The sequence below is a fragment of the Lactuca virosa genome, chromosome 5, assembly GCF_052849685.1.
Source record: "Lactuca virosa cultivar CGN04683 chromosome 5, Lactuca_virosa_CGN04683_v6, whole genome shotgun sequence".
Lineage (NCBI taxonomy): Eukaryota > Viridiplantae > Streptophyta > Magnoliopsida > Asterales > Asteraceae > Lactuca > Lactuca virosa.
Window position 1 is genome coordinate 362,952,960 of NC_136430.1, and position 22,475 is coordinate 362,975,434.

General features: G+C 35.3%; 2 protein-coding genes and 1 long non-coding RNA gene across 5 annotated transcripts; all 3 read right to left on the bottom strand.

The window, feature by feature from the left end:
• Nucleotides 1-12,392: 12,392 nt before the first annotated feature.
• On the bottom strand, nucleotides 12,393-16,063 carry LOC145116834 (ruBisCO large subunit-binding protein subunit beta, chloroplastic). 2 transcript variants are annotated; one of them, XM_079053150.1, is made up of 11 exons: nucleotides 15,938-16,063; nucleotides 15,069-15,318; nucleotides 14,864-14,989; nucleotides 14,625-14,762; nucleotides 14,445-14,540; nucleotides 14,106-14,348; nucleotides 13,769-14,003; nucleotides 13,347-13,666; nucleotides 13,055-13,252; nucleotides 12,888-12,980; nucleotides 12,393-12,777 (listed from the first exon to the last, which is right to left on the bottom strand). In XM_079053150.1, the coding sequence occupies exons 2-11, from the start codon at nucleotides 15,291-15,293 to the stop codon at nucleotides 12,640-12,642; spliced, it is 1,812 nt and encodes a 603-aa protein (XP_078909276.1). In that variant the 5' UTR covers nucleotides 15,294-15,318; nucleotides 15,938-16,063; the 3' UTR covers nucleotides 12,393-12,639. The 2 variants fall into 2 exon arrangements, with proteins under 2 accessions (XP_078909276.1, XP_078909277.1); XM_079053151.1 differs by lacking the exon at nucleotides 15,938-16,063 and adding an exon at nucleotides 15,728-15,766.
• Nucleotides 16,064-16,370: 307 nt separating this feature from the next.
• LOC145113548 (early nodulin-like protein 7) lies at nucleotides 16,371-17,197 on the bottom strand. Its single transcript, XM_079049618.1, has 2 exons — nucleotides 16,984-17,197; nucleotides 16,371-16,886 (listed from the first exon to the last, which is right to left on the bottom strand). The coding sequence occupies exons 1-2, from the start codon at nucleotides 17,195-17,197 to the stop codon at nucleotides 16,474-16,476; spliced, it is 627 nt and encodes a 208-aa protein (XP_078905744.1). The 3' UTR covers nucleotides 16,371-16,473.
• Nucleotides 17,198-18,170: 973 nt separating this feature from the next.
• LOC145117803 (uncharacterized) lies at nucleotides 18,171-20,777 on the bottom strand. Of its 2 annotated transcripts, none has more exons than XR_013712804.1 (3): nucleotides 20,513-20,777; nucleotides 19,804-19,896; nucleotides 18,171-18,320 (listed from the first exon to the last, which is right to left on the bottom strand). It is a non-coding gene; the product is annotated as an uncharacterized LOC145117803 (long non-coding RNA). The 2 variants fall into 2 exon arrangements; XR_013712805.1 differs by lacking the exon at nucleotides 18,171-18,320 and adding an exon at nucleotides 19,476-19,627.
• Nucleotides 20,778-22,475: the final 1,698 nt, after the last annotated feature.

Here is a 22,475-nt window from a genome sequence, read left to right on the forward strand (position 1 = left end):
TTCTCTTAGCTCCCTTAATACCATCAAAATGTGATCATCACATCATGTATTAAGCGTCTATGAAGAGGAACTTATAAAACAATGGATTCAGATAATGGATATAGCTGAAGTAGAGTCACACAACTTGACTTTACTATCTCTAAGATATTTTAGTATTTTGGGCAGCTTCGTTTCCAATTTCCCTTCAATTGGCAGTAGAAACAAATGGACTCTTTAGGGTCAACACATGGAACAATCCCAGAACTAGCCTTTCTCTTTACCATACAATCAAACGGTTTGATCTTGGACAACCCATTTCCATTGGGAAGAGAAATCTTTCTGGACCACCATTGTCACCATTGTCAATGTCCATGGAAACTTTAGAATTAGACCCAATAAGCATCTCTACTTTAGATGTGCTCATAAGTATTTCTGCTTCAGCAACAATCAACATTTGGATCAGATCAATTAGGTTCACGTCGATATTCCTCATATAAAAGTTCTCAGTGAACTGATCGTATGACTTTGGAAGCAAAAGAAGAACCAAATCAATGGCTTGCTCCCTTGAGAAAACGACACTCATTATATCCAACTTGTCAATGTATGAATTTATTTGTAGAACATGGGCACACACAGAATTTCCATCTTGATGTCTACATGCCAATAGGGCTTGAGTTGTCTCATATCTTTCAACTTGAGGAAAACATAACGTTGGGAGAGTTACAGGAGGAGGAGGTGGAAGAGTTGAAGAAGCATGATGTCTAGTTCCACTAATTCTGAAGAAGGGAAAACATTCTCACCTTGATCAGAATGTGGAAGATCATCTTTAGAAGGAAGAGGAAAACCATTTCCAAAGGAACGAGGAAGACCATTTCTATCTTCATAAGACATCTAAAATTAGTGGAAAAGAGAATTCAAGTTAGTTGATTTTAATCCTTAATTATTAACCCAAAATTTAAATTAAGGCTAGGATCCATATTTTCGATTCGAACTTTGAAGAGGGATGACGTAATCAAATTCAAATCCATTTTAGGTAGGTAAGGCTTTTACCAAGTCCAATCTTATAAAACTCCTAGATCTTTTGAGATTCATTGTATCTTATCAATTGCATGTTTAATCTTGGATTATGCTCTCACTTTTGTGACTAGGATGCTGAGGATCACAAACGAGATCTGAATAACCATGCAAACCCGCTTGACAACCTCGATATCATTTATCATCTCACATTGATGTGTTGGTTAACCACACACGCTCCATCAACAATGATAATTTTCGAGATGCCCATCATATCTCTTTATAGTCGTTATTAGTGTGTCGGTTAACCACATACGCTCCACTAACAACATATAAAGCATGATGTGTGTTTTCATGGATTAGCATACTTTTCACATTTTCCTAAAGTAAATAGAGTGGGATTTTTTAAAGAAGGTTCTAGTGCTTTTATATCATTATATTTTTAATGAGATTATGTCATATCAAATCCGTTCGGCTAACAGCCCTCAACCATACAAGGGAATGGTGGGTGAGAGTGGACACCCAATGGCGGTCATTTTATAGGAAGCTTCCTTTTACCCCCTTATAGTATGGCTTCGTAAATGAGGTTTACTAGCGATATGACTGATTTGTCTAGTACATATAATATATTAAACTTTTAATAGTATATATATATATATATATATATATATATATATATATATATATATATATATATATAATGTGTATTTTAAAAAATTTCCAAAATATAAGGTTTAAAGATTAATTATTTAAATTAAATCTTTTAATTAATTAATATTAAACCAAGTATAATTTATCTTTATCTTTCAATTAAACAATTATTAAATTAATTAAATCATTTATAGATTAAACAATTATTTACTGTTAACCAATTAATAAAATAATTTAAATTTAATCCTAATCCAAACTCTCCTAATTTTCGAAAATAGGGTTGGGTTTATCAAGTTTTAATTATTCAAAAATTAAGGCTTTTAAAATAATAATTAAGGAAACAAGATAAAACCCTAAAAAGGCTCACCCATTATCGAAATTGGGTTAGGGAGGCTAGGATTTCAAGAAACCCTAGCAAAATCGAAAATCATGGCCACTAAGGTTTAATTTCAAAAAACCCTAATTTTGATCTATTCACTATTATGCACAATCAAATAGAAAACTATGTCTCTGATACCACTTTGTATTTATAGGTTAATATTCAAATTCATGTGGCGAAAAAACTTAACCCTTAAGTTCACATGCAACCTATTTGGATATAAGTTTTCTCTATTAATAGCTATAATTTATGAACATCAAAGAACCCTAGGAAAACCCTATCATTATCGGAATTCACAAAGGGATTAGGGTTTACATACCTTTTGATTATTGTTGTAATCAATCAATAAAATCCTTCTTGAACAAGCTCTAAAAAGCAAGCACCAGAAATCTCGTGCCTCTGATGGCTCGCACCCAAAACCCTAGAAACCCTAAAATGAAGAGGAGAGAGGGGGAGAAGAAGGAAATTTCGTTCCTAATACTCTTAGGAATGCTATCAATGAAAATTGATGGCCTTGGGGTCTTATTTATAGTTTAGGTAACTTGTAGGAAAAGCAAGATTTGAATTGATTAACTAATAGATTTAATCCTAATTCAAATCATTTCCTTTTATGCAAACAGGAGGCTTCTGGAAACCCTAGAAATACTCCCAATTTCATTCACTCCTTGGATGATTCTAGAATTGCTTTTTTTGTTCAACTATTGAACAATTACAATTCACCCATTGCACCTTTAATTAACTTCAGTTAATCCCAAATTAATTCCAGATTAATTCTGATTAATAATTAATTAATTCTAATTGATTTCTTATTAATTTATTAACCATATAAATTAACAAACCAATTATTTAACTATTGATCTCATGTTAATTTATTAATCACATAACAAATTAACATATCAATTATTTATTCCCAATTAATATATATTAACAAAACATTTCTCTCTCTCCTAATATCATTTCTAGCTATTTCTGGTTATGAGGGCAACCCAAAAGGACTTTGCTTCTATTTGAAAGTTTATACCAATTTAGTTACGAGCTTAGACACTTTAATCCAACAAGAGCTTCGTTCCGGGACCACCTCCCGGATGACGACTGACGTCGGTTCTTTCTTTGTTGTGATTCTTAGGCTTAACCTAGGCGAAGCTATTTAGGGACGACGTTAAGCTCGAAGAACATCTCACAACACCCAAGGTGGGTGTTGCAGCCCACTTGTAATAAAGGTAGCCCAAATTTGTTATTTGAAAAGCCCAAAGATAGGTTAGATGAGCCTATTTGTAAACCTGGAGGAGCCCACTTGTAAATTCAGCAGCCCAAAAACTTTTTTCTTTTTGTTTACGGAATGTGTGCGTCGAATGGATTAGGTACCAAGAGGTACCACTTAGGACCCACCTCTTTTTTGATTCAGCTTTGGCAAACCTTTCCACCGTATCTATCTCACGATTTGCGCCGACAATGGAGAAAAACATTGACCGGTAGTCGGAACTGTTGTTGACTACTCGTCGGAGGGTGTCGACCATGAAGAAATCGTTGCTTGTGAGCTCGTCGGTGACGTAGCTATGTTGTGTCGTCGGCTGGAAATGCTCGGTGACTGGACGTGGTCGACGGCCTCAGAGGTTGCACAGCGTTGATGCATGCTGGTCGGAAGAGTCACTTGACCAAGATTCATCGACTGAGGAAAGGGATCAGATGATCGACTATACCAGTGGTGGAGATCTGTTGAATCAATGGTGTTGGAGGCTGTTAAGGGTGACCTTGTGGCGACGATGGTGGTCGCGGTCGGAGTCGTCGTCTGCCAGCGATGTCCTGTTGGGTCACCGGTGCTTCGTGGTGGAGAATCAGCAGGTGAAAAACGGCGGTGCGTTAGTTCCAGTTGGAGTCGGAGGTCACCAATGGCGCAGATATGTTAGGTCGTCGCCTTGAGGTGGTCGAGGACTGTAGATGGTCCAACAGTGACGCTGACGGTCGACGTCAAAGCTGTTGTTGGAGACGTCGGTTGTTGTTGTCTCGGTGATGATCGGTGCTCATCGGTGGTTGATTGGCGACACATGGTTCAGCGACGGTCGAGAGACAAAGGTACTTCGTGGGAGACGTCAGAAACCACATGGAGGCGTTCAGCGGTGGACGGATTAGGCAGCAAATCAATTGTTGGTGTTGTAGCTTCGGTGTGTCATCGGACCACATGGTCGTGGGTTCGAGTCCCACGGATGGCGCCAAATATTGCGATATAAGATCGGGACGCCAGGTCTTCTGATGGAAAAGATGGGTCATACAGGTGGGTCCCACTTGAGGATGTTTTGTCTTTTGCTGCTGCTGAGTTGTTTTTCAGACCGTGGGGCCCACTAGCATCATTTTCTTTTTCTTTTTTGTCGGTTGACATGAAACACAAACACCTTTCTTGTAATTTTGATGAGATTCGTACAATGCCAATAGAGTAGCTGTGACTTTTTAAAGTGAAAATGTCAAAAATGATTTGATTTCTTTGGGAAGGAATATGAACGATTTCTTTGTGTTTTATGGGATATACAAGCATCAAAGCTGTATGTACAAATATGTGTTTCAAAGAATAAAGTTGTGTACAGAAAATCATCAACTAAAAGAGATTTTCTTGTAATATGAACTGATGAGAGCTTAAGAACTCATAAAACTTTCTTTCTTCCCCAAGTTAGTGGATAAAACACCAAAATATGAACAAAGATGGGGTAAAAGCTCATAAAAACTTATTTTCTTCCCAACTTGCTGAACAAACCACCAAAGCATAAACAAAAATAGATCTGAGAAGGTCTTTGCATGATTGGAAAATGTTCAAATGAGCAAGAAATGGAGCATATCTAGATATCTGAGGGAAAAAATGAACTAGATCTATAGACCTGAACGTTCGGAAAGCAGATTCGGATAGATCTTAATGAGAGTCGAACGGATCGGAATAGATAATGGTGGAAATGATCATATCCGAGCTAACCTGAGGCGGAGAATAGCAGATCTGAACAGATCGGAGGTGAAATAGAGGTTGAGACCAAGAGACGATAGTTATTCGCTCTTGGTCCCACGGATGGTGCCAAATGTTGCGACATGAGTTCGGGCCGCTGGGTCTTCTGTGTTGATACAGATCGGAGATCTCGAGGTGGTTCCGTGAGCAATTTTCCAGCGAGATACCTAAGCTTCCATCACATCAAATTCGTTAGAGTTGCCCCAGGGATTGTGCCTCGGGAGCAAGCTCTAACGATCAAGTTAGATCGGTTGGTAGAGATGAGATGGTTCTTCCTAGCTGGAGAGAACCATCTTGGTGTGATAGGTGTGTGTTTAGCCATGGAGGCTGATGCCTTTAGGGTTTAAGGTCCCAGGAAAAGGCCCCCCTCCATGAAGGAGGTTATGTTATATTAATAGGGGCAATTAGGTCAAGGGAGACTTAAGTCAGGCCTTAGGCCAACCCAACTCAAGCCCAGCTAGCAAGGAGTCGGGCACGACCGTTTGGGCGCCAGGCGAGCTCAGATGCGAGCGCCAGACAAGGATAGCAGACGAGCGCCAGGAGAGCGTCAGACGAGGCTGTTGCGCCAGGTCTTGACGTCTGGGTCATGCTAATGGGCCATACACCAACACTTTTGGATAAAACTTATAAGTTATTAAACTCCTTGGGTTTTGAGGCATGGATTTTATATCCGTGTTTTTAATATAGGTTTATATACCCTGTTTTTTGGATATTCGAGTTTATACTATTATATTCTTTGGTTTAACAATGTTTATAGAAATTGTTGATTTTATATTGATTTTAGGGGTTGGTCTCGAGTATAAGAAATGACATTATCCTTACTTTAAATGAGTCAATTTCGAGTATTCTATCTAGGCAATTTTATTGTCTAGCTTATTTTGACTTGTATTTTGATTGAACACTTAGGAGTTGTTTAGCAGATAGCGAGGATATTTTGAAGGTATTTGATTGTGAGGTTGCATTTGAATTGTGTGATGTTATTAAATTGATTATTATGTCGTAGTTTTAAACAACACTCTACATTTTTAACGTTAGGACCTAATTCCGCCTAAAAATATTTTAAAGTTTTTATAAATTTGTTTTAAACACCGAGACCATATGTTTTTCCACGATTAAAACTCTAAACTTGTTTTATTTAAAATCAAATGATTTTTAAAAGGTATTTTAAACTACATTAGAGAGTGATGTTTCAAATTACTACCCAAAACCTCAAAAATTAAATAGCCCAACACTTTTTTTGTTTTCTTGGTGACGGTTTGGGTTCAATTGTGTTGAAGAATTCGACCATAAGTTTTTAGACCAAAAACATGCTAGTATTTTCCAATAACAAAGGCAAAATATGCCAAGTAGAATTTTACTGGTAACACAATGCTTGAAACCTTACTTTTGAATATCTAATAGTTTTGTATTGAAATACCTCATGAACATTTTTAAGTCGTGGTTCTAGTTGAAAATCTTCTTTGTCTTTGAATGTTTGTATATGCTTGATCTTTTGTGTCAAGTTTTAGTTGTGTGATGGATTAGGTATATAAATTGGGTCTGGAATACCATAGAATGATGTTCTTATGTATGTGTATTCATCACCTAACCATTCAATTTCAGTATCATTTTTTCAAGGTTGGATATGCATATACAAAAAGCTATTGGCTCCCCATAAGGAAGTAGATGAGTATCATTCACCAACGAAAGTACTTCTCAATAATTTGTATCATCATCTTTACCAACATTTGTATCATCATATTTACCAGCATATGTATCATCATCTCTACCAACATCATTTTCACGTGTAGGGACGACATTGTATCATGACGACATTGTATCATGTAGAAACATCATCATCATCAATGTACTTAAAAGTTTATGGATCATCATAATGACTTTTTTGTTATACCGGTGTTCATATACAATATATTAGGGAATGTGTGGTTGTATCGGATTGACATAATGAATTTGTGGTTGTACTGGTGTTCCATATACAATATATCCAAGAGGATATTGGAAAATTTTGAAAGATAAAAATGCATGATTGATTGTTGTTACCTCTTCCACTATATTGGTTCTCACCCGAGTCTTTTCCTCTTCAATAGATTGTTTCCCACTGGGTCTTTTCCGTTAGATCGGTTCCTACCAACAATTGATTGATTTCATGCATGGTTGTCAAAATCGTGATCTTGATCGTAGAATCGTACGATCCTACGATCTTAGATATGAAAAACGAGTTGGATCGTAAACGGATCGTATTTGGGATAGGATCGCAGGTAGGATCGTAAGATCGTTGGTAGAATCGTAGGATCGAGATTCGATCCAATCCTACCTTCCCTTGATTTTATCTTTTTTTTAGCAAATGAAAATTTTTACCACTTTATGTCTTTTATCCTTTTACCAATTTACCATTTATCATTTTGTATTGTGACTTATGACTAATATTTTGAAGTTTTTATAACTTTTGACTGAAAAATTGAATGTTTGAAATATTTTTCATGTTTTAAAATTATGTTTTATTTTGTGGGATCTTAGGATCCTGATCCCGATCTTGCAAACTCAAAAACGATCATACGTAGGATTCTGATCTTGACAAGCTTGAGTTCATGGCCTCTTCCACTGAAGCACTATCTACCAGATACATGTGTACAACAATTTTGACTATCTTAATAACCTTTTACATGTGTTTTGAGTCACACTCATCGGCTATCTCTATAACATATTTCAGTGTTGGATGTTGAAAAGAAAAAACGTATATTAGATCCGTCTTCCAAACGTATCTTCAGTTTGACAAAATTTAATAAATATGAAAAACTGACAAAAAATTATACATCGTAGTTCTTAATAAAAAGCCTAACGTATTGAGTTTCACAATTTACTGTCTATTTAGAACAACCGATACAACTACTACTCAATTGAATTTGAGGTCATGTTTTCTCATAAAAATGATATCAAAAGAATTTTTGTTGAAATTTTAATGTTTCAAAAAAGCTGCGAATTTGCATATGACATTAGAAATTTCTTTTCTCATACGGCATGTGCGATTTCGCAGATAACAATTGAGAAAAAAAGATTCCTCATATTTCCACACAATTTCACATATATTAGTGGGTTTTGTAAATGTAATCTAATTAATTTTTTCTCTAAAAATATTTCACTTAAATACACCTTACGAGTTTTAGGTTTAATGTTATCCAATGAATTATAAAACAAATAACTCAAATGCTAATTCTCTAATGAAAAGTAAAGGTGATAAAAATATAAGATTTAAATAGCAACGAGTTTGAATCAAGACGAGTGATGTTAAATCTACAGGAAATACAGGGCCGGTTATGAGGAATTAAATATTTTTAAAGGTCTTGGACAAGCCAGAAAAAAATGGTCATTCGTTATTATAATTATATATATATATATATATATATATATATATATATATATATATATATATATATATATATATATATATTGGACATTGTACAGCTACCCATTTTATCCTATCAACGCCCCATGAGCAAATGTTATTTTCTCCGTTTTCAAGATAAATTTACAAATAATCAAGGCATTACAATACCTGACTATAATAATAACAATTAAAGTATTTTAAATAACATATACGTATAAAGATTAAAAAAAATAACTCGTGACTTGTTCCCTTCTTAAGTTAACATTTTAATTTATATTCAACCAAATAGACATAATGCCTAGTCTATGCATGAATTAAGGTTCCAAGTTTCCGCGTGTCCGCGATCTCAGGTTACTTGTTTGGGTATGTGTATAAGTACCAACTAGCCTTGTTGCAAATGTACCAAGAAGCCCCACCACTATTGACTATCCTTCTATCCCACCATACAATTACATTGTCTTCCTTTTTTAGGCATGTTTGATAGAATTCAACAATATCAAGTTGCTAAAAGAATACCCACCATTACAAAAGTGATTCTGTGATTGTAAAAAAAGTAACACATATACGACAATTCCTAGATATGGTTTGACAAACATCCACTCTCTTGTACCTAAGGCATTGTTTCAAGGTAATGAGTGGAGTATTATAATGGAATAAAAATTATACTGTCAAATAAGAACATATTGTAATATTTCCCATGAAATGTGATTCTCTTATTTGGTGGAAAAGAGTTATTTTTTTCATTTATACGAGAAATTTAATGATAAATAATTATTATTTATTATAGTTTTATTTTAAGATTTCATGGTATCTTTTTTTTATTTTTTAAATAACATTTTAGATAATAACCAATTTATTTTAACTATTTTAGATAATAACCGATTCATTCCATTATGTTATTCGGTTCATTCTTTTGTAATGTCATCATATCTTACCAAACATACCAAGTAGTCCATAACTTTGTGTTTCCTGGTCCTTATTATTAAGGAGAGAAGTGAAAAAAAACCAGAAAAATATGATGTTCTTTGGGTTTTTAATGGAAGAAAATGGAAAGAAGAGAAATTAAATTATTGTAATCTCCCCTCCAAACTTTCCTCTCTTTCGTTATGTTTTTGAATTTAATAAAGGAAAGAAAATAAGATAAAGGAAAATAAAAAGGAGGAAAAAGAGTGGGTGAAAAAAAAATGTTGTATTTTCATATTCCCATATTCGAAAAAGCCATGGAAAGGTGTTAACGGTAAAATCTAGAGTTATCTAATGATGTAGAACACGTCTTAGCCCTTAGGTATGAGGCGTTGAAGAAAATTATGATTATGGAGGCTATATTTTTTATTTTTTATTTTTTATTTTTTGAAAATACAAACTAATATACTTCTAAGTACCAACTAAGTTTCAAATGAGATTTGAATCCAAGACCTCTCAATTGAAAATATCATTCCTTACGGCTAGGCCAAAGACCCTTCGACTATGATCTTTTTTATATTAAGTTGAAGGGTTATTCGATAATAACATAACCTTATAGGCTTATATATTGTGGCTGATTACTTTCTTTTTGTTTCTCCTAAAATCCTTTCATTTTAGAAGGAAAGTTAGAAAATAACATTATTATCTTTTTTTTTACTTTTTTCCATTAAAAATTTGAGGAATATAATATATATTTATCTATTTTCTTCGCAATTCTTTTTACTTTTCACCTTAAATATTGTTCAAGAACACAACAAAAATAGACGGATTTAGAGAAAAAGTAACCCAATACACATACAATGATACAAAACATTGTCATTTATTGGTTTTACATTTCAACCTAACATAAAAAAAGATTATGTCTTCTTTGAACGGCGAATGCATTAAAAAACTAACAAGACTCTAGACAACATTACAGAGTACAAGCATTACAATGATCAATACACTATTCAAACCAACTAATGAAATTAAAAGAAAATCTATGCTTAATCCAATTATACAAAACTAATTGGATATCATCCTCCAATTTTAAGGGAGGGCATCTATTTTTGTTGAACATCAAAGAATTTCGCGTCTTCCGGATTGACCAAATCACAGAGTGCATGAGGGTAAGTTTTGTTGGTGATTTTAGTGTCACCAGGTCATTTTGTGTAATTGGAACTTACATGTGAGCTAAGAGACTTCGTAATTCGTACTCTAATATATGTTTGGGTTTGTGTGGAGTGCACACATGTATAAGATCAAATTAGAAGTCGGTACGACGAGGAGTCGAGGTCCGGGGGCAGCGCCCCTTTGGCGGGGTCTAAGGGTAGCACCCCTAGTAGGGTCCAAGGGGCAGAGTCAGGGTCCCGGTGCCAGGTCAGCGGGCGGGGTCGAGGGGTAGTGCCCCAAAAGCTCTTCGGATTTTACAAGTGGATACATAGTGGGAAAATAGAATTATTGAGGGGGATTATGGTAAAACTGACTAAGATCGTCAGTTTTGAAAACCATCGATTTCCTCATTAATTTCGGATTCCTTTTACTTGTTTCTAAAGGAACCCATGACGGTCAACCCTAAAAGAAAACCCTACAATCTCGTTTTCTATATAAACGACTTTCCTCTTGAGGAGAAAATATCACTTTTTAGATCTCTTTTTCTTCACAAGAACTCAGAATCTTCCAGCAACTTGGCTTACGTTTTCTGTGCCTAGATTCGTAAATGTCCCCTTAGGATTATCCTAGGCTGAGTTTCTTATAACTCGGGCATAGGTTAGAAATATCAGTTCAGAAAGTGTTTACATGATCCAAGAGGTATCCAGATCTCCACCACTGTAACCCTACCCAATTTCTAACCGGTTTGAGTTTTTTCTTCTTATCAGAAAGTGGGGTTGCCAACACCGTTAGCAATTCCAATCTATCCCCAGGAATCGAAGCTAACAGCACACTCCATTTGATAAACCAACTTAAGATTTGTGTTGAAAAGTTTCACTTAAAAAAAGTATGATCAAACTCCTCATCATTCATGTGACAAAAGAATAAGTCACCAACTCCAAATTAACACCTCTATTAACAAGATTTTTAGCCACTGAAACCTTATTGGAAATCACACACCAAATAAAACAATTAATTTTAATCGCAACCTAACTAACCTATTTATCCATTTTCTCCACTTACAACTGAAATTCATTTGCTCCAATATCGAGTCCAAGTAAATCCAATTAAGAGAGTCAAACGCCTTATCAAAATTCACCTTAAAAATAAGAATTTGCTTGTTTGCCTTTTTGGCCCACATATAAAGTTTATTAATCATAAGCGGACCATCAAGAATGTCACGACCTTCCACATATGCCGATTGTTCTTGACCAATAATCGTCTAAGTCTCAAAGAAAGAATCTTAGAGAGAATTTTGTACATGCACCGATTTAGCTTAATTGGCTTATAATCTTTGAAGTATAAAGGATTAAAACTTCTAAGAATTAGAGAGATAAATGAGGCATTATAGCATTTACTAATCGTCCCCGAGTTTTCAAACTTCTTCAAGTAATTAAAGATATCGTCTTCGAACACCTCCCAATACTCCTTTATGAACTTGAAAGTAAATCTGTCTGGACCCGGATTTTATTCCACCCCTCTTTTCTAATGTAGGAACATGAAAACAGAGTATATTCTTCCATTGTCCTCCCTTATGACTTATCTTCTCTCCTTATATTCTCACTTTTTTTCTAGGGAATACTATGTTACTATCCGAAAACAACTATTATTTTATCAATCTCTCGTCTATGCAAAAATATATATCTGTCAAGTTTAGTTCAATCTCATACAACAATTCCTAGATATGGTGCGACCCCAAAACATGTTTCTCTTGTCCCCAAGGCCTTGTCAACATGATAAAAAATTGTAAATTTTCCATCTCGCCCAAAAAAATATGGAACAAGGACGTTGCGATCTCTCCAATACACAAAAGATGATCCAGTCCCAATCTCATGCAACAAACAATCTCTCGTTTATGCAAAAGATGTAATTGCCCTTGTCAAGTCCGATCTGATATACATACATGCAATGAAATGCTACTATTTTTATTGATTTCTCAACTCGAATACAAATGTAGATGATTGATACCATTTCCGCCAAAATTTAACCCACCTAACAACCTCTAAACAGAATGGGAAAAGGGAGGAAAACATACAAATGTATGTAATAAAAATCTTCTTCAGAAGGTTTTACAAAGAAAACAGAGACAAGAGTAGCATTAGCATTAGCAATTAGCATCTGCACCAAATTCTTCTTCATGTCACCACCACCTCAGTAACCATAACCTGAGTTGTCCATGGGGTTTCCAGCAACCATTGGTTCCGGCTCCTTGATTTCAACCACCACAGCATCTGATGTAAGGAATGTCTTTGCAACTGACGATGCATGCTCCAAACAACATCTCACCACCTACACATACATACATCATTCATTCATTCATATCATTCAATGAATTTCAATTTTTTCTTTTTTTTTTAAAAAAAAAAAAACACACACACACACACACACACAAAACTTACCTTTGTGGGATCAATAATACCAGCTGCCATCAAATCTTCATATTTCCCGGTTGCAGCATTATACCCAAACTTATAATTATCACTGGCCAAAACCTATTTTAAAATACAAAACAAATCCACACATTCAATACTCAAACACTCTTAACATAAACAAAAAAAAAATCTACCTTCTCAATCACCACACTTCCATTAACACCCGCATTTTTAGCAATCAACTTCATCGGGTACCCAAGTGCCCTTTTCACAATTTCAGCTCCCACTTTCTGTTCATCATTCTCAAGAGTCTCTTTAATGGCATCCACTTTAGCAGCAAGGCGCAACAATGTGCACCCACCCCCAACCACAATCCCTTCCTCAACAGCCGCCTGTATCATATCATATTATCATGTCACCATTTTTCAACATTAAAACAACTTAAAATGTAAGAATTTAAGAATAGATGATTGTAGGGATTATAACCTTTGTTGCATTGAGAGCATCCTCTACTCTAAGTTTCTTTTCTTTAAGTTCAGTTTCAGTTTGTGCTCCAACTTGAATAACAGCCACCCCACCGGATAATTTTGCAATTCTTTCATTTAATTTTTCTTTTTCATAATCTTGTTCTGCTGCCTCAACAAGGTTTCTAATTTGAGCCACCCGTCTGTTCACCAACTCCTGTGTGCTTCCATCACCAACAATGGTGGTTGTGTCTTTGGTCAACACCACTTTTGCAGCAAGCCCTAGAACCTCACTTCCAGCATTCTCAAGGGTCAATCCTACCTCCTCTCTAATTACAGTTCCTGTATGCAATAGAAATTTAAAAAGTTTAGGGACCAAATGTGGACATAACAAATAGTCGGAAGACAGATTTCAACCAAAACCCTTTATTATGAAATACTTGCCTCCAGTAAGAATAGCAATATCATCAAGATATTGACTTTTTCTGTCACCAAAACCAGGTGCCTTAAGAGCAGCAATCTTTAATGAACCTCTTAGTTTGTTGACAACAAGGGTAGCAAGGGCTTCTTGTTCAACATCTTCTGCTATGATTAAAATCGGGTACCCTCCCTTTATGGCATCTTCCAAAACACCAACTAAATCTCTTGCGTTTGTTACCTTTTTATCAACAAGAAGCAACTACAAAACTCCATGAAAGATTGAATTAGAATACAAAGATAGGAACAATTGTGTGATAAGAAAGATATTTTATATAATATAATAGTATATTATTATTATTACCTTGCAGTTTTCAAACTCAACTGACATTTTCTCACTATCGGTAACAAAGTATGGAGAGAGGTAACCACGATCAAATTGCATGCCTTCAACTACATATAAGTGGTTTTCAGCACTCTTTCCTTCTTCAAGAGTGACAACACCTTTTCTTCCAACTTTACTCATTGCTTCAGCAATCATTTGCCCTACTTCTTCATTGTTTCCTGCACTTACTGCTGCCACATCTGCCAGCTCACTATCTGTAACCTGTGATTTTTAACATACCATTAGAAAAACATTAAACAATTACATGTTTTTTTGGTCTCATAATAAAGACGAAGACAAAGACAAAGACAAACTCACTTCTTTTGACATCTTTTTGAGTTCTTCAACAAGGGCTTTAGTGGTTTTTTCAATGCCTCTTGTTATCTGAATTGGGTTAGCGCCTGCTGCCACCACCTAATGAATAACATTAACATCTTGATGAGTGTATGAAGAACACTAAATTAAATTTAGTTGAAGTATCAAGTATCAACAAATTACCTTAACGCCCTCTGTTATTAAGCCTTGTGCTAAAACAACTGATGTTGTTGTCCCATCACCAGCCAAATCATTTGTCTTTGAAGCTGCTTGTCTCACCAGCTTGGCACCAATGTTCTCAACAGGATCTTCCAATTCAACCTAAATTGAAAAGAAAAAAAAAAGGGTAATTTTTAAAGTCAAGAAACATGTAGAAACAAAAACAAATATTGATTTAAGATCATAAACTATGAAAAATATACCTCTTTAGCCACGGTGACACCATCATTTACAATTTTTGGAGAACCATACTTGCTTTCCAACACTACATTTCGCCCTTTTGGACCTAGAGTAACTCCTACAAGATCTGCAAGCTTGTTGACACCAGCCTACACACAAGCACATATACATATCAGCAAAAGTACAACAAGAATCACCAAATGTGAAAACGTGTCAGTTTGATGCTACCTGCAGCTTCTTGATAGCAGACCCGTCCTTGTTTAAGTAAATCTCTTTGGCCATTGCATTAACCTTTAGGGTACTTCTTCTATGCATAACTACATTTTGCCTTCTGTGTGCAAGAGGAGTGGAAGATATAGAAGAAAATGAAGACAAGCTTTCCAATGAACTTGTGACTGCCTTGTTTGTTGACCCAAAAGTGCCGATGGAAGACAAGGGAGTAATAGACGCCATCTTCTAACAATCCTCAATCAGTTAGCTACAAACATTTCAAATATAAGAACCTCAAAAAGTATCCGACTTTGAAATCAAATGATGACACATCCATAATTCAATTACTGAAGATATAAGCCAATTACCCAAATAATTGTCAAGATGTCAAATACTTTCACCAACTCACAAAAGGATATTAATCATTATTTTGATTCACAAAGAAAAGAAATCTAATCACCTAACTACTCCCAGGAGCCGAGTTGCATTTACCAACTCACATGGATATTTATCATTAGAAAGATAGTCAAATTGACAAGAACATGAACAGACAACCGGAGAACGGAGACTACAAGACATATCTTTGAAAAAGTAAACAAGCGTGAATTGAAAAACGACTAAAGTTCAAATTCAAGCACCAAGGTAATGTTATAAATTCAATCCAAACCACAAAATACCTCGGCTCAGAGTTTACATTAATCAACAAGTCAATTTCACAAGAAGAAACCTGAACGAATAACATCGAAATCAAAGATAAACAAAGAATTGTTGACAGAAACAAATCAAAAACAGCACAAAAAGAATTTCTAAACGGTTGAAAACCCTAAATGTTAACACACAATTAATTGAAATTCATAAAAGATAGGATTATGAAAACATTGCTTTACCTGATAATTTGCAACGAGAGAAGAATGGTAGACGAGAGCAGAGGAAGTAGGTGTGAGTTAAGTGAGTATGAGATAACAAAATTTTAGGGTTTAAGAAGATAAGAATGACGTCATGCTCACCTCATCACGATTGTAACCTCCGGTCTAATAGAATATTCTAGACTTATACCAACTCGAGCGTAAGAGAAATTGGGCCTTCAACCGGGCTCAAATTATTGAACCAATTTTATATCAATACGCTTTAGAAATATTTAAATTTCATTCAATAAAACGAATAATACAATATTTTTAATAGATGATGTAATCATTTTATAGTTCAATTTATAACTATATTGTAATTATCGTAAACAAAATAATAAAAGAAAAAAGAAAAAAAAATACAACAAACTAATTGGGCCTTAAACCGGGTTCGTAGCATTACTCCAAACAGAAATACAATCCAATTTCAGTTACATGATCAAGAATTTCAAAAACGACCTAAAAACACTTCAATCAAACCAAATCGAGTAAAGAAATCAATAACAAAACCTAGAAAACTAAATGGATAACAAAATCAGTCCTAAACCAACGATCAAAGCAATCACAAACAAAGAAATTGAAAACGATATCGCGGAGCTTGACGAAGAATAACGCGGACTAAATGCGGGCGAACCACCATAACCGGAGAACTGAGATGGCGACGGAGCTATGTCGGAATAAGGGCTCTCCGGCGGACTAGAAATCGACGGCGGGAAGTAAGAACCAGGGTCAGAACCCATCACCTCCAACTTCATCTTCTCACCTTCTTTACACCGATCAGAGTCGCCGCTGATGATATACATCGTTCCCACATTATCAAGATTGATCACGGAGTCGCCGTCGTTGAAGAATGCTATCGGAGAGCTAGAATTACAGTGGTAGAACCCCCATTTTTTAACCACGGCCACTGAATCATTCTTGTAACGAAAACCTGTGAACAAACATAAAATCAAAATCAAATTCCAAATCAGTCTTGATTTCAGTAAGTGTAAAGAATTGTATGAAAAGAGAAAAAGATTTGAACAGACGGAGGGTATCGCCGATATGGAAGTTTCGTCTGGAAGCCCAGACAGTGTAGAGTTCGGTTTCGTTGGTTGCAGGGATTCGCCAACCAACGTCGCCACCAACTGGGAATTCGATAGCGCCGACGGTGGTAGTGACGGCGGCGACTGCAAGGAGAAAGAACCAGAAAAGATGCAAAACTGTATGGGAAGCGAAAGAATAAGCGGAATCGGAAGCCATTTTTTTGCTCGTGAAAGGGTAGAAGAGGGTGGTGGGGATTTATATGGTGTTGGAGGTTGAAGTTTTAGGGGAGAGGGTGGTCGACGTGGGGACGTGGGGTGGTTATTTGAGGGGGAATATAGAGAGTATTCAAAGTTTACTGCTTTAACTGTTTGTACTATTGCATTGACGGTTGTACCATTTCAAGGTTTTTAATTTTGACTTGGTCAGAATTATGTATTTCCCCTAAATAATTTTTGCTTCGGAAAATTACACCGAACACATCATAAATTTTCCATTTTCACAAAGAATATCAAAATTAAATACCTCTTTACTTAAAATAACTTGTATTCGTACTAATATTTTGAAGTTGATAAGAACGAAACGAATGACATTAAAGTTATGTGGTCGAATCTGGTGGTGATAAAGGCACGACTTTGTTGTTTGGTCTCACTAACACGTATAGTAATTGCATTGAATAATTTGGTTTCACCCCATGACCCCAATATTTGGAGCTCCATTCATTTTCATTTCGTTATTTATGAATATTGTTAGGTTTTCAAACTAACAAATAACAAGAATTTGAAGGCCTTGAGCAATTTAATAAAAAAAATGTCCAAAAACTTGGAAATTTTAAAATTTTAAGCAAAAAAATTTATTTTTTCAAATTTTAATTGCAAAATACATAAATTAAAATATCATTCTAACATAATACAAAAAAAATGTTTTTATTTAAAAATAGTCAAGCTTTTAATATTCGTTGAAATAAATTTTTCTATAACGTTTCTATAAGCCGTTCTTGGGTCATTATAGATCGCAAGTAGGACTTCAAAATCCTCAATTTGGAAAAACTTCTTTCTGCAAATCAATATCGGCATCATCAATGTCACACCCCCAGCCAAGGCGGAACACGCCGGGAGCGGGACTAAGTTCATGAATCACATATAAACTGAATATATAGCACAAGTACAACGATAAACAAAACTGCATTTGTATTCCAGCATTAAGTTTGAATACAGGGTTCTTACAGATAATAATAGTACAGTAGTTGCCTTAAACAGGTAAGCAGATAACAAAAACAAGCTAGCTAGGTCGTCTACAATCCACGGCTAACCTTCTGTCTCAACGCATGTCTGATGATCCCCTAAGAATACATTTAAGTTTGAAAGTCAACACAAAGGTTGGTGAGTGTCACAGGTTTTCTGCTAATGCAGTAATACTTTTAATAAGTCTAAAAAGTATTATCTTTGTATGTATAACAACAGTTAAAACAGTGTTTGCAATGAGTCTTTAAAAGCCAAAATGTATAGTTTGTATAAGTAAACCCATACGTAAAACTGTGTTTGTAATGAATCTTTGAAAGCCAAAACTTTATGTTCCATAAGTAATTCCATACTTAAAACTGTTTTTGTAATGAATCTTTGAAGCCAAAACGTTATGTTCCATAAGTAATTCCATACTTAAAACTGTGTTTGTAATGAATCTTTGAAGCCAAAACGTTATGTTCCATAAGTAATTCCATACTTAAAACTGTGTTTGAAAGCAACCAAATCCATGGTTGTACGGGTAACGAATAAAGTTTTCTGCCAAGGTTGTACTCAACAACCGCAGATACGGATAAACAAACATACGGATATACGGATACAGTTATCTGCCAAGGTTGAACTTAACAACCGCAGATACGGATAAACAACAAGTATATTTGATAAGCATACACGTAAAGTGTACGATACTTGTTTAAACAGTTGAAAAAACTTAATATAGTGTACACAAGCACATGTATGAGCCTAAGATACAAGTTCTATAACTTGTATAAATGTATAAACCTATATATCTATGTCATAAACAGACATACGGATATACGGATAAAGTTACCTGCCAAGGTTGAACTTAACAACCGCAGATACGGATAAACAGGTAATTGACAAGTATATTTGATAAGCGTACACATTGAAGAGTACGATACTTTTTTAAACAATTGATAAAACTTTGAGTACAAGCACATAAATGAGCCTAACATACGAGCTCTATAACTCGTAAAAATATATAAACTTATATATTTTTGTGTATGTATGAGGTATAATGAAACTACCAAGTTGATAACTGGTTATACAGTCATAGCACAATTTTAGTTGGAACGTATATGTTATTTTTGTTAGTTGTATTATCTTTAACAACATAACATATGTAGCTATTGAGGTTTAAAACGATTTTGTTTACTTAACATGTAAGCGTTTAAACAATTATTTCTAAAACTGGTAAAGTATTTACACAAAACAATGATATTTTTTTGTGTATTTTGTATGATAAATATTACTTAGTACACGTACTATCATGTACAGACGAGGGCCAGACATGAAACGCAGACATGAAACGCCGAAGACAGGACCATTTTGGCATTATAGCACTTCTGAAATCCAGCAACCCATGCGGCCCTTCAAACCAGATTCCCTGTACCGTAAGTACTAGCGTAATAAATGATATTTTTGTGTGATTTATATTGCATAAAAACGGTGGTGTTGTTTGTTTAAACAAAGTATTTAGAAAATAGATATATACTAGATATACAAGTACTACATGTATTCCCCCCCCCCCCAAATATGTAAAATCGGGGCCGTAACACTCACCTTAAAGTGTGATTATCGATTTGTTTCCGAGAATGGATGCGAGAAACCAGGATGTACTGTCGTGAACACGATATTCCGAGATAATTTAGTTTCCTAATAAACCAAAGGGAAATTTCGGTATTAATTACCAAGTATGGGGTTGATTTGGTAATTTAACTAACTTTAAGGATTTGTTTTGCTAAAATAACTAATAAGGGTGACTCGTTTTGTAATCATATTCCAAGGAAGGGGTTGTAATAAATAGCTTGGAATCAAGTTTGCATAATGGACTTATTTTTTTTTTTTCAAGAAGTTTTTTGGAAGGGTTTAAACTAAATAAAAGAAATGATAGTTTAAGGATTATAACTTGTTTTGAAAAGATTTGTTGGATAGGGTTTTTTTTGGATTTAATTTGAAACTAAGTTTGAATATTTAGGACCTCTTTTGTAATGAATATCCATGGAGGGGGGTTTTTATTTATTTTAAAATGAAAGTTTGGTGCTTTAGGACTTAATTTGTAAATGTTTGTGAAATGAGGATTTAAAACATTTAATTGAAATGAAGTTTGCAATGTAATTTGACTTTACACAGGAGGTATTAACCTCCTGTGTTCCCGTCGACGGCATGCAAGAACACAAAAAAAAAATATAACGAATGTCCCTCTGCTTTCTGGTTTGATCGATGAGAGCATTTCCATTGAATAAAAAGGGAAGTTTGGTAGAGGACTTACGAAGCAGCAACAGCAACACAGGTGGCGGGTGGTGGTGGCTTTACAGCGGCAGTGGAGGTATGGCGATGATGAGAAAGTCTGGCAGCTTTGCTGCTCCTCTTTTTGATGATCAACGAAGGGAGGGATAGAGATAGTGGGGAGGGCAGCAATCAAAGAGGGGTTTGGGTGGGTTTAGTTGGTGAAATGGTGGTGGTCTTGGGTGTACCCGAGAGTGAGATAGAGAGAGTTTAGAGAGAAAGAGATCAAGAACTAGAGAGAGGAGATGTTGGCTGATGTTGTGTGTGTTAAGTGACCTCCTACTACATCTTATTTATAGTGCAAGGGTAAGCGTGCAAGAGTGACTCCATGCACCAAGCACCATGCCTTGTACCCTATTATGCAAGTGTGCACTCAAAGTGGAGAAGGAGAGAGAGGATGGCCATGGTCACGTGGGAATGGACAAAGAGATAAGCAAGAAGGACTTGAGAGCTGGCTATATACTCTTGTGCAAGGCATGTGGGTCCCACAAAGTAATTTAATCCCTTAACTTATCCAAAACACTCATAAACTGATGAATCGAGACCCCGACATCGGATTGCTTTTTCGAGAATTTCTTATGAAAGAGGGTAATTCAAGGATTCCAGAAACCCAAACGGATTAATTTTTGGAGTTACGGAACTCCGGGAATTTGTGTTTAAAGTTTTGCGTCAAAACGGCTCGCGGTGTCCGTTTTCGCAACTTTTGTAAATATTTTCGTAAAAATTATTTCGAGTGTGAAATTAAATAATAGACTATAACCTGAGTCCAAAAACGCTCTCGGAAATCCTGTCGGCAAAGCGTAAATACCTCAACGGATCGATTCGGTTTTGCGCGATTAAAGAAAACCAGTGTTTTACTGTTTGTTTTCTTAAAACTGTCGTAACTTTTGCATACGAACTCCGTTTTGGACATTCTTTATATTTTCGGAAATAGGGGAACATGTAGTATAATATTATAATAATTGGTTCGCTTAAAATGACTTTTTACGAATTTTCAGTTTTTTTTAGTCGTATTCCTAAGGCTACAGTTTGTGCGGTTTGATTCGTTGTACATTTGAAAGTGCAATATCATCTAGTATCGTATTATAGTTAGAATGAAATTACTTGTCCTTCTTAAGATACACTAAAACTCAGTAATTCGGATATAACATGAGATTCACTGATAGATTGGCGGTTATAATAATAGCCCTAAATTTTGGGTTGTCACATTACCTCCCCGTTAGAGGAAATTTCGTCCTGAAATTTAGTTTGTACTGATATTACAAGGGCTTTGATAAATAGTAATGTAGTTTCGTGGTATGATCCATGCCCGGTCCTTCTATAATCGCTTGGTGTATACAAGTCGTATGTAATTAAGATTGAATAGACAGTCGAATATGTGATTCTACTCTAAGCCCACAACCAAACAAGGATCAGGAAGTAAAGTGGAATCACAAATCCTAAGTCTGTAGAATCTTAATTATATATAACCCTAACGTATACACTTAGCAATCATAGATTACAAGCAAGGGTCCTTAGTTTCTACACAAATGATGTGATTAATTCAGGTGAGAATGCAACTAGGGAGTACCTTTGCCATATCGATAAATAGTAATGTACTTTCGTGGTGTATGATCCCTGGCTGGTCCTTCTACATTCCCTTGATGTATACAAGTCGTATATAATCAAGATCGAATAGACAGTCGAATAAGTGATTCTACTCTAAGCCCACAACCAAACAAGGAACAAGAAATAAAGAGGAATCACGAATCCTAAGTCTGTAGAATCTTAATTATATACAACCCTAACGTATACAATTAGCAAGCATAGATTACCAGGAAAGGTACTTAGTTTCTATGTGAATGGCATGATTAACTAGGGTGATAAGGCAACTACCAAGTACTTTTTGTTATAGCTACTGCATAGGTTTCATTAAGTTTGCGAAATTTTATATTATGTCGCGTGTT